Raw genomic sequence first — 10,953 nt, 5'->3', positions numbered from 1 at the left:
GTGCCTCTGTGAGTCACTCCTTGCTCTTCAGGGAATATCACAAAACTAGGTTTGCCTTGGGCCTCACGTATTTTTCCTATTAACCATAATACACCTTTAGTACCGTGACATCCTCGCCAGGTCTTTTTCACCAGTCCTACAGTAGCAGTACTTTTCTCCTTCACATTCTGATCTGGGGGACACAGAAAATGTCAACTCTGCGAGGTATCTGAATATTTGTTCCCTTTCTGGGCAGCTCCCAGATTTCCAGCCCATTGGAGGTGTGGGAAGCCAGTCAGATCTCTGGCGGTGTAGATTGCCATGGAACTGGTTAGTGCTGACGCAAGAGCCTGTTTGAAGCGCCCTAGGAAAGCAGTTAGCAGCATGCTGCCATTTCCATCTGCTTCTCTCAGACAGAAGGTTGTCGAGCAGGCGCCTAAGTGTGAACACAATTGATAATTGCTGGGCGGACCAGAGGAGCCCTTTCTGTCACACAGTTGGGGGCAGGCGGCGGGCAGCGCAGTGCGTTGTGGGCCTGTAGCGCCAGGTGTTTAGCCTTGCAGCAGGCAAACCCTTTGCTGAGCAGGTCAGGGAGTGGCTTTGCAGAGTGTCAGGGGTAGATGCCCCAAATTATTAAAGTGAAAACCTGGGGCAGTTGCCAAAGGGAGGGCGGGGGCAGGGCCGCACTTGCCTTTATCCATCCCAGTCAGCCCCATGTCCTCTTTCAGTCTAAACAAAGGACTCAGTACAGTGAAGGACCCAGGGGTGGGGGAACCTGTTTCTTCTTTGGCGTCTCCTGTCTGTGCTCTCCCAGCCCCTTCACTACCCCGTATTCCACCCTGCTCAGAGTCCTGCTGTGGGTTTGTCTCTGCCCTTCTGCTGCTGGGATTTCTTGGAGCCTCTTGTGCCGCACTCGGCTCCTCACTCTCATTTCTTTGCCAAGCCAGTGCTGCTGGCTATAGCGCCAAGAGCACACTGGGCCCTTGGCAGACCCATACGATCCATCCCCTCCCCCAGTCGCTCAGTTCTGACACCCCAATCTCCTTTCCTGTGCTTCAAAAGCCTCCTGCTCCTCTCCACAGGGTCCTCCAATGCTTTCCCTCTGGCTCCATGGCCCCAAATACTTCTCGCCATGGCTCCGAAGGGGTTGGGAGGTCTGACAGAATCACCTTCGACCAGGGTTAAGGGGCCTAGAGGCCCATTGGCAAGCGGGTATGTGGCAGGCAGGGAGCAGAGGCCCGAGGGAGAGCGGGCATGCAGGCGGCAGGCAGGGAGCAGAGGCCATGCTCCCAGCGGCAGGGTGACTGGCAGAACACTGCTGTTCAGGAGGCCAGGCAGAACGGTAAGAGAAAAGAGAAGCCAGCCAGGTCAGCACTGGGGGCTGGATCTCCCGGGTTTCCAGTGAAAATCGGAGCGATCCATGTTATAAACATGGGTCAGGAGGCTGGGGTCACCCACTCCAGCTAGACAGTCCCCAGCCTTTGGAGAGCATCAACATCTGGCTAGGCTTTGTAGCCCTGTATCTATTGGGTTTCTGGGAACCGGGCGGGCGGAAGCCCGCCCAATGCTAAAGGATCCCCCCCCACAGCCTAAGGGGAGGATCTACAGGACCTCAGAAACCCACTAATTTCGGGGGACAACTAATAAAAGAACAGGGACAGGAGTGTGGTCAAAGGGTCATAAGAAGGGAGCCTGATGGGGACACCGAGCAGAGAACCCTGGACAGCACCCACTGCTCCTCGAAGGCGTCAAGGGAGCCAGTGGACGCCGCCCAAAGGAACTCTGCCCGGAGACGTGAACGGACAGAGGATCGGAACCAAGCCCCACAGTCACAGGAGTCTCCATTGGCCAACCGCCTCTCCCTGGTCGCATAGATGGCCATTTTAGCCAGGGCGAGGAGGAGGTTGACCAGCCAGTTTCCTTAGCCCACACCCGCTGGGGGCAGGAAGTGCATTTTGCACAGCATTTTGGGTCTCCTTACAGCCCAGCCCACCCTACCCCACCCCACCCCTTGGCCACATCCAGGCCATGTCTTGGCAGGCTGTTAGGGAAGCTGAAACCACAGAGAAGATGAAAATGCCTCAAGAGGGTGAGGGCAGAGAGAGGATCCATTGAGCCCTGGATCGCCCCACGGTGGGAACACCCCTTCCATCCCATTCTCCCACCTTGTGTCCCTTGGTGGGGCTGTGCATGAATCACGCCCTTCCCTCCCCTCCCCTCCCGCATCCTCAGCGCCCTACTGCAAGTGACCAGAGAGAATGCTGAAACCCAAGTTATTTGCTATCCTTTATTATTCAGAAGAGAGGCCGCCTCCACAAAACGAGGGGCCAGGTCTCCAAAAATATGGTTCTTCAAAAGAAAACGCTCCTACCTCGTAAATATCCGAGATGATGAAATCACGCTGGCTTAGTAGTTAGTAGTTGAGTTATTTGTCTCCCTTTATCATTTTTTTTGGTTTGTTTTCTCTGTTTCTGTTATAAAATTACGGCAACGCCATGAGTTTAACATCTCTTCAACCCAAACACAATAGAAATGAGGCAGCAGCAGTGTCTAGCCCAGCTGCTGCTGTTGCTGCTAGCAAAGAAGTCTACAGTTTAGTCATTATGTATTTTCGTTTTCCTGTATTTTACACACCAGTTCGATGGTTATCAGCACATGAAGAAGAGCTACCCGAACAAGATACAGCAAAGAGCTCTAGAGTTAAAAAGGAACACGCAACTCCTGGAAATCCAGCCATACAAAAGAAACCACTTCTGGGGAAGGGAAGGGAAGCGGGTTAGCCCTGGCTGCTAACCCAGTGGGAACATGGGCAGAGAGGCCATTTGGTCAATAACGAAAATAGTACTTTGCATGTCTCTAGCACCTTTCATCGAAGGATCTCAAAGTGCTTTACTCAGAGGCCGGATTTGTCTCCTCTTACTCGTGTTAAGTAAGCAACTTGCTCCACAAAAAATACCACTGAAATCAGTGGGGCTTCTTGTGGCATTGGGTGACAACGCCATGCTCCTATGGGGATCCAAAGCTGGTTCTTGTTGATTAAGCCTCACAACCTACCCCCCAGCAAGGTAGAGAAGTATTATTAGCCTCATTTTACAAGTGTGGAAACTGAGGCACGGTGAGGTTTAGTGACTCGCCCACAGTCACACAGTGAGTCAGTGGCAAAGTCAGGGATAGAGCCCAGGAGTCCTGGCTTCATGTCCCCTCTGTACTAACCATTAGACATGCCGCCTCCCAATTAGTTGAATGGCAAATATTGCCCCTCCACATTACTGCCCTGCTTATTATCAGCCAGTCAGTGCCACCATTGCTGTTAACCAGCGGCATGAAACCCGTTCAGCTCATCTTCCCCTCCTCCTTATAAAGTCTCTTTTATTACAAAAAAAAAGAGAGAATATGAAAAAAATACAAATATTCTTTAAATGATTATTTCTGTCAAGACTGTCCAGCACTTTAAAGAGGGACTTTCATCGCAGGCAAAACTTTACTTTGATGCATAAATACATTCCTTTTGTGGCTTTACATCTCCACATGACATTAGCTGTGTACATTTGTCACATGGCTGCCAATGAAGGAATGGGCACCTGGACTTCTGGGATGTTAGCTACCCCTGTCCCTTTGCTAGCCTGGATCTCCCAGCACTTCATGAATTCAGCCTGGGCTGGCAGTAGGAGGATTGTTGTTGTACCAAAGAAGAAACAGAGTCCCGTTTAGGTGCAGCAGTTTGCCTGAGGTCACATAGGGAGGGTCAAAACTGAATCAGATTCACTGAGAATTTTGGGAGTTGTGGAGCCAAACCCCAGCCTGGGGGCGGGGTGGGTGGGGGGTGGAAGGCCGCCAGGGAGCAGGAGTTTGGAGGGCAGCTCCACTTCACAGACCCACAGGACCCCAGGGCTGGCCTCACCTTAACACCTCCACAAGTGACAAGTTTACTCTTTCCCAAGGGAAATTGGTTGGGGTTGCACACGTTGCCCTTCTGTTTCTTCCACTGTCCAGCAAGAGCCACAATGCCAAAGTTGAGACATCGCAGTTGTAACCATGGCTACAGCCTGTGAAGCCACAGAGGCAATGTTCTGACAGGAGTGGGTGGACTAGTAAAACGCCCCTTGAGTCCTGAATATTTTCGTGCCCAAATGAGCCCAATTCTGTTCATGCTACTGCCTGTGGGTTGTCGCACTCGTAATTTGGCAGTGTTTGGTCAGTGGCCAACCATACAGGATCCTAGTCACAATTTTAGCACAGGTTGGTGCAAAAGTTCATACCAGAAAGTTGGTTAATTTTTTTTCTCTTGTTACGAATGGTCCCATCATGCAATCAGTGGAGCAGAAACACCAGCATGTGCTTTAGATGACCAGTTACACATGCTGACTAACTGAGGAGTTGATTCAGTTGTGAACCACTGCTGTCACCCGAGCTATGGCTGAATAACAAATAGTGTATATTAGAAAGAACAGGGCTCTGGATTACGATAATTCATACCATAGTTGGACTAGCTCTAGCTCTGACTTTCCCGGAGGCTCAGGAAGAGGCAGTGAAAGGGCTGCAGGCGAGAAACCGTTCCCGTCAACATAGCTCAGCTCAAATACTGACACGGGAAGCTGCGTATTTTCAAGTTTGCTTTGGCACGAAAGTCCCCCTTTGCAAAAAGTATCCCTCTGGAATGTTTCCTTGCATCTGATTGGCTGAGAGCTGCATGGGTGGGGCACAAAAATAAAAAGACGCTGTTGCCCCTCCCACATCAATACGAGTTTGGTTTTTATTTCTGTAGTAAATTCGTAACTATTTCACCTAATGAGTGCAGATCGCTAAATGCCGTCTCACCGTCTCTCTCTCTCTGTGTGTTTTTAAGTGGTCTTTTCTTCCCCACGGTCCCTGCTCCCACAGACCAATAAATAAATCTAACAGCACTTCCTCGGCGTTGAAGAACTGGCTCAACTGAGAAGAAGTGATGCCACAAAATGGGGGAACAAGAAAGAACCGAAAGTCCACCCAGCCCTTCCTAGGAGATCCCAACCCTTCCCCCCATCACCCGTAGGCCTTCCTCCGTCCTCCTGTCATGGGTTTATTGTTAATTTTATAAAAATGTGCCTATCACAAATGTCTCTAGGCACCTGCACATCATGTAGAAAAAACACCATAACACAATGACTATGTCAACCAAATAAAAGACTCTTATGCCCTAAAAAATAGGCTAACTACTGTACAGAGCCTATCAGTCACCCCACTCGGAAGGCCTGAGAGAGTAGGTGGTCCTTACATCACACTCACAAGGTTAGGAGCCTTGGTCTCTCTTGGCTGGATGGAAGCAGAAGTGAATGCGTGCTTTGAGAGCCTTCCCCAAGACTGCCCCATAACATCTTAAAACACTTAAGATCATGAATGACCTAAGACTGAGAGTGACATCAATTATCAAGGTGGCACCCAAGGAGGTAGTCACACAGGTAGCGAGGAGCTAACCACGCTGGGATTTATACGTTAGTAGTGACACCTTGAATCACACCTGGAAGCTCATTGGAATCTACTGTAGCCTCTGGAAGAACAGGTGTACCATTTTCACTGTTTTGCACCAGAGCTACAACCCAGATTATCTCCAAAGGACTGCCAATGTAGAGTGCACTGCAGCAATCCAGTCTGGAGGCCATCAATGCCTGAATAACAGTCAAGGTCCAAGTGAGATGGTCACAATTGTCTGACTACAGGCAGAAGACTAAAAGCTGCCAGTGATGCCTGAGATTGCAGGGGGGGGGGGGTGGAGTTTTGACAGCACCTCCAAATTGGACTTGCACTGATAAAAGGTGGAAACAACTTTTCAATAACCCCCTGCCATACACTCTAGCTGGGACCCAACCTACTAGCATCATTGGACCAGGAAATGGAGACTGTGCGCTACCTGCCACTGACATAACAATGACATTGCTGTGGCCTGTAATGTCTCAGTCTCCTCTGCCCCGGTGGCCTCACACACAAACTGAATAGGACCTGATGGAACTGCAATGTACCACACATAAACATGCCCTTGGGTCAGTAAAGCAATTGCCCAACACCATCTGCCCCGAGCAGACCTACGCAAGCGCCATCTCATCAGCCCTAGCTATAATCTTCAATAGACTCAACCAGCTCTCAAGGTCCTCAGCTCCAAAGGCTGCTGGCAGATCTACAAGGAACATGGTAATACCTGACCTTTGTCCACCACTAGGAGCTCATCAGGCAGCAAGGCTAGTGCAGCCCTCCATGCCACAAACTGAAAGGAATCAAGGCAACTCGTGGACTCTACATGACACCGAAGGTGGCCTCTCACAATCTCTTCAGTGATCTCAGCTAAAAAAAGGGTAGATTAGAGCGAGACCAGTGAGGCAGACAGTGTCAAGCGAGGACAGCGTGTGCACGGACCTAGTGAGGACTGCTAATGAGCTGCAGCTGGCCTGGTAGGTAGGCATTAATGATCTCACCCAACAATGGCCACAGTGTTCCCTGCTCCCCACCCCAGCTCTGAGGGTTCTAGAACATCACAAGGGAAACTGAATAGATGTTGGCGTCACCCAGAGCAGCATGCCAAATGACTCCATCATCCAGCCGGGCAAGAGTGCAGCAAGGCAGCCTGGACACCACTAAATGCAGAGCTCCCTTGGTTTAGGGGAGCACCCTGATACCTGGTTGCACCCCTGGAACCCCCCCCCGCTTTCCCCCCACCTAGGTGCCCTAGTACCCGCCCTGATACCTAAACATCCACTTAGCACCGAGACACCCCAGCACCCACCCTATCACACCATTCACCCACCCAGTAGCCACCCCAGGCACCAGCCTACCCAGTGGTCTCAGTACCTAACTCACTCATCCACCCAGCTGCCCCTGCAGCAACCCCAGGCACCTATCAATCCCAGTATCCTCCCTGACACCCTCTCCCTCTATCAGGTCTGCACCCCTTAACCCCCCTCCCCCATCTAGCAGTCTTGGCACTCCCCCCCCCAAGGACCTCCATCCTCCCATCTATCATTCACAGCACCCTTGCATCTACCCCGCTCAGTCTACCCAGCAGCCACCCTCCCACCCAGTGGCCTCAGCACCCATTCCACCACCCAGCCAGCTGCCTAAGCACTCAACACACCCTTGGTGGGCAGAGCAAGGTGTGTGTGTGGGGAGGCAGAGTGAACGAGTCCCTTCAAGCGCCCAGCAGTGGGTGCTGCAGCCCTGTGTGATAGGGGGCTGGGGGGAGGGGGGGCTGGGAATGAGTGAACTGGTGACAGGAGCTCGGGGGGGACGGACTTTTTTGGGGTGGTGGTGGTGTGGAGATGGTGAACCATTGTATGGGGCCCCAGTGAGAGGAGTGGCTCAGTGGGGAACGGATGACGTGGGGATGCAGAACAATGGTGAGGAGCCCAGGCCTCAGCAGAGGAGCAGCCATGGTGCCATGGAAAGAGGGTCCCAGAGGGCCATGCATAGCAAGGGGGCAGCTGTGCAGGCCCAGGGATTGGGGTGAGTGGGCTGGCACGTACCGGCCTCCTGCCGTGAGTCTAGTTCAGGGCCTGAGCGCTGTGTTTCTGCCAGCGGGGGAATCAGGGACCAGCCCCATGCGCTGATCGGGGACGGGCAACTCTGGAAGCACCTAGTCTCTGTGGGGCTCCCTGGCCAGCCCCCCGGGCAGTAACTCCAAGGGTGCTCAGCCGGAGCCAGAGCCCCAGCACCGCTCTGCCTATGGCCCTACAGTGCCCCCTGGTGGGGGCTTTGCGGCTGTGCAGGCCCTATGGTTTGCTCTCTGCAGGCCAAGGGCTCGGGCTCCCCTCCCTGTGCCAGCGCCGAGTCAAAGGGCTGCAGGAATTAAATGAGGGCTTCTTGCCCTTGCCTGAGTGTAAGTGGCTGTTCAGCGGCTCCTAGTCCCATGGCTCAGCACCAGCCCTGGCTTGCAGCCCAGTTGGGCAGTTTCCAGCTAGCTCTCTAGCAGGGTCCCTTGCTGGCTGAGTGAGGCCAATGCTTAATTCAGCACGCCTGCCCCCCAGGCTCAGGCCTGATGGGAATAGAAAGGCACAGTCCCTTCAAAGGGGCCGGGGAGGGACCGGGGCATGTCAGAGCCCTGGGGCTGAGTGACGTGCTGGGCAGCAGGCAGGGCCATATGGGGAGTGCTGGCCAAGGGGTGCTCCTGGCTAGGCCAGTGCCAGCCGCTCCTTGCAGGTGGCGGTGTAGGCAGTGGTGTAGCAGCAGCACTGGCGCGCTCACAGCTATGCCAGTCTGGCCCCCTGCTTGTGGGGAATGATGGGCGGCAGGGTGGGATGTGTCCGCAGCATTCCCATGCCCCAGCACCCAGGGCTCTGGCGTCCTTGGACACCTAGCAGGCTCCTCAGGGGCTTCTGGGCGACATTAGTTATTTTGTGCCCATTTGTGGGCGATGTGCAGCCCCTTTGCCCCAGTGTCGCGCTGCCAGGAAATGAGCAGCAATGCCCAGAACTGTGGGGGTGAGGAACAGAGCACCCCTGGGGCCCAGTCAGCCACTGCAGCGGACATGGCCCAGTGAGGCACCCGGAATGGGCTCAAATGGGCCACCATGAAATAGCCGCCTGCGACCTCAGCCCACCCAGGAGAGCCCATCATGGGGCCGCATCACTACTGGATTGAGGAGAAGGGGTGGGGGCATATCCAGCCCCACAGCAAGTGGGAGACCTTCACAGACAGCACCTCTGAGGCCTAGGTCAGGTTGGGGGCTGGGTGCTGAAGGGGTGGGCTGAGTATGGGCAGGGTGTGGGGTGTCTCGGGTCAGGTTGGGGGATGGGTGCTGGAGGGGTGGGCTGAGTATGGGCAGGGTGTGGGGTGTCTCGGGTCAGGTTGGGGGATGGGTGCTGGAGGGGTGGGCTGTGTATGGGGAGGGTGTGGGGTGTCTCGGGTGAGGTTGGGGGATGGGTGCTGGAGGGGTGGGCTGTTTCGGGGTCCATATGCCTGGGAGTGAGGCAGTGTTTCGGAGCTGGTTTGGGAAACTCTCTCAGTTCGAGCAGGACGAGGCCCTCACCAGCCAGAGGGCGGTGACTACAGTCAAGCTTCATTAGCCCTAAAGCCGAGCCCAGTTTGGCTACCAATCCATCTGTTATGGCTTCCAATCCCATATACCACAGAGTGGTCATGAGGGGAGACCCTGCCTGGTGGGCAGCTCCTTCCACCTCCCTCCCTATCAAGCATGGACTGGCCCCACTCCCCATGTGGCATCAATTCCTTCAAACCCCATGCACCAGCCAATTAAAAAAAAACACATCCCGCATTGGGATCATCACCATCCTGTGGGATCAGGGGTTGCTCCCAGGCAGGGCAGAGAGAGAGAGAGAGCGAGCGAGACGTGAGCAGCCTGCACGCAAACATGTGACACTTACAACACGCTTATACACACACACAGCAAACGCACAGGAGGCTGTTGGAGTGGCGCGGATTCCCCCAGCCCTGGCCGGGATGGGATTCTAGCCGCTATTACTTATATTATTCTTATTACTCTTACAAGTTTTATTGAATTAAAAATAAATGACCTCAAGGAGACCGAGGGCGTGTCCCCCTTGCCGGCCCCCCTTTTAGGCCCACGCGCCCCCTAGGAGATGCTGGCTTCCTCAGGGGAGCGCTCCCAACAGGCCTTGGGCTGGAAGAACTCATAGGAAGTCTTGTGTGGCGGAGGTGTCTCCTCCTCTCACCACCTCATGGAGCCAGTTGCGCCAACACCACTTCCCCGACCTCCAGGGCCAAAACAAACCAGCGCCGAGGCTCCTTCCCACCTAGAGGGCTGGCATCTCTCTCTCGGCGTAACGAGTCAGGAGGAAAGGTTAAAGCAGGAAGTCGGGCACTAAAGGTGCTCCCATTGGTGCCGGGTGCCCCGTGGACACAGCGGGCGGCCAACGCTGCTTCCCAGAGTTTGGAAACGTCGCCAACTTCAGACCCTCAGCTCCTTGTCAGCCCCAAGCTTGTCCCCTAGGGGGACCCCAGGTGCCTCTGTTGTGCATAAAGTAGTGAGAGCATGGCCAAGAAACGTCTACTTGGAGCGGTGAAAGCCAGACAGAATTCTCAGCTGCTGCCGCTCAGGCCTTCAACTGGTGCCACTGTGCCACGGCCTGCCGGGGATGGGCGATCATATCCTTCCAGTGCTTCACCTCGCCGGGGCCACTCTTCCAGGACAGGTAAATCTACAGGGAGAGAAACCCAAGAGTCACTCACTCCCCCTCCTTCTGTGCCTGGACCACAGCTCAGCTCTGTACCACCCCCTGCCAACAGTGCGGCTAGGGTCACCTTCCTCCCTGCTGCACTGACCCCTTCGGCCTCCCTTTAGCTTACTGGATTCCTGCTCAGAGACTTTAAAGGCCAGAAGGGAGCATCATGATCATCTAGTCTGACCTGCTGCACATTGCAGGCCACAGGACATCACCCACCCACTCCTGCAATAGACCCTGAACCTCTGGCTGAGTTACTGATGTCCTCAAATCTTGATTTAAAGACTTCAAGTTACAGAGACTCCACCATTTACACTAGTAATGTCCTGCTCTGGCTCCTCATCCACACCCTTGTGGTCCTACCCATGCCCGTATCTCTCCTCTCATTGTCCTCCTCCCTGTATGTTCCTTCCTATTCTAGTGCTGTCCTTCCTCTTTCCACACTAAGTCCTACGGCCCCCATGCCTGGACCTGCCTCCCAATTCTTGTCCCCCAAGCAAGCCCCTGCCCTTGTGGGAGCCGGCCTGATGGACCGGCAAAAGAGGCATGGTCAGGCCAGCGAGGTGGTTGGCTGGTGTGTCTGGGGGAGAAGAGGACCAGCTGGCTACGCAGGCCCACTGATGAACGGGAAGGGTTGCAGCTGCCGGGGAGCTGCCCTTGAAATGCTCTGGCTATCTGGAGATGACCCACGCTCTGAAGCTGACTGATATTCAGCAGGACGTGAGGCTGTGTCACTAACACGACACCTCTACATTGCTAACCACTGGCAACACCCTTCAGAGAAAAGCACCGACGACCCGCTCATTCC

General features: G+C 54.3%; 1 protein-coding gene across 7 annotated transcripts in view; it reads right to left on the bottom strand.

Moving 5' to 3' along the window:
• Positions 1–2,265: 2,265 nt before the first annotated feature.
• Positions 2,266–10,953, bottom strand: part of SYT7 (synaptotagmin 7) — a 169,220-nt gene continuing 160,532 nt past the window's right edge. For all 7 annotated transcript variants that reach the window (XM_045014213.1, XM_045014214.1, XM_045014217.1 and 4 more), the window contains one exon: positions 2,266–10,121. In XM_045014213.1, the coding sequence (XP_044870148.1) occupies positions 10,017–10,121 (105 nt within the window). In that variant the 3' untranslated portion in view covers positions 2,266–10,016. The remainder of the gene's footprint in view (positions 10,122–10,953) is intronic.

This window comes from Mauremys mutica, chromosome 4, assembly GCF_020497125.1.
Source record: "Mauremys mutica isolate MM-2020 ecotype Southern chromosome 4, ASM2049712v1, whole genome shotgun sequence".
NCBI classification, from domain to species: Eukaryota; Metazoa; Chordata; order Testudines; family Geoemydidae; genus Mauremys; species Mauremys mutica.
This window is presented reverse-complemented; position numbering and strand designations above follow the sequence as displayed.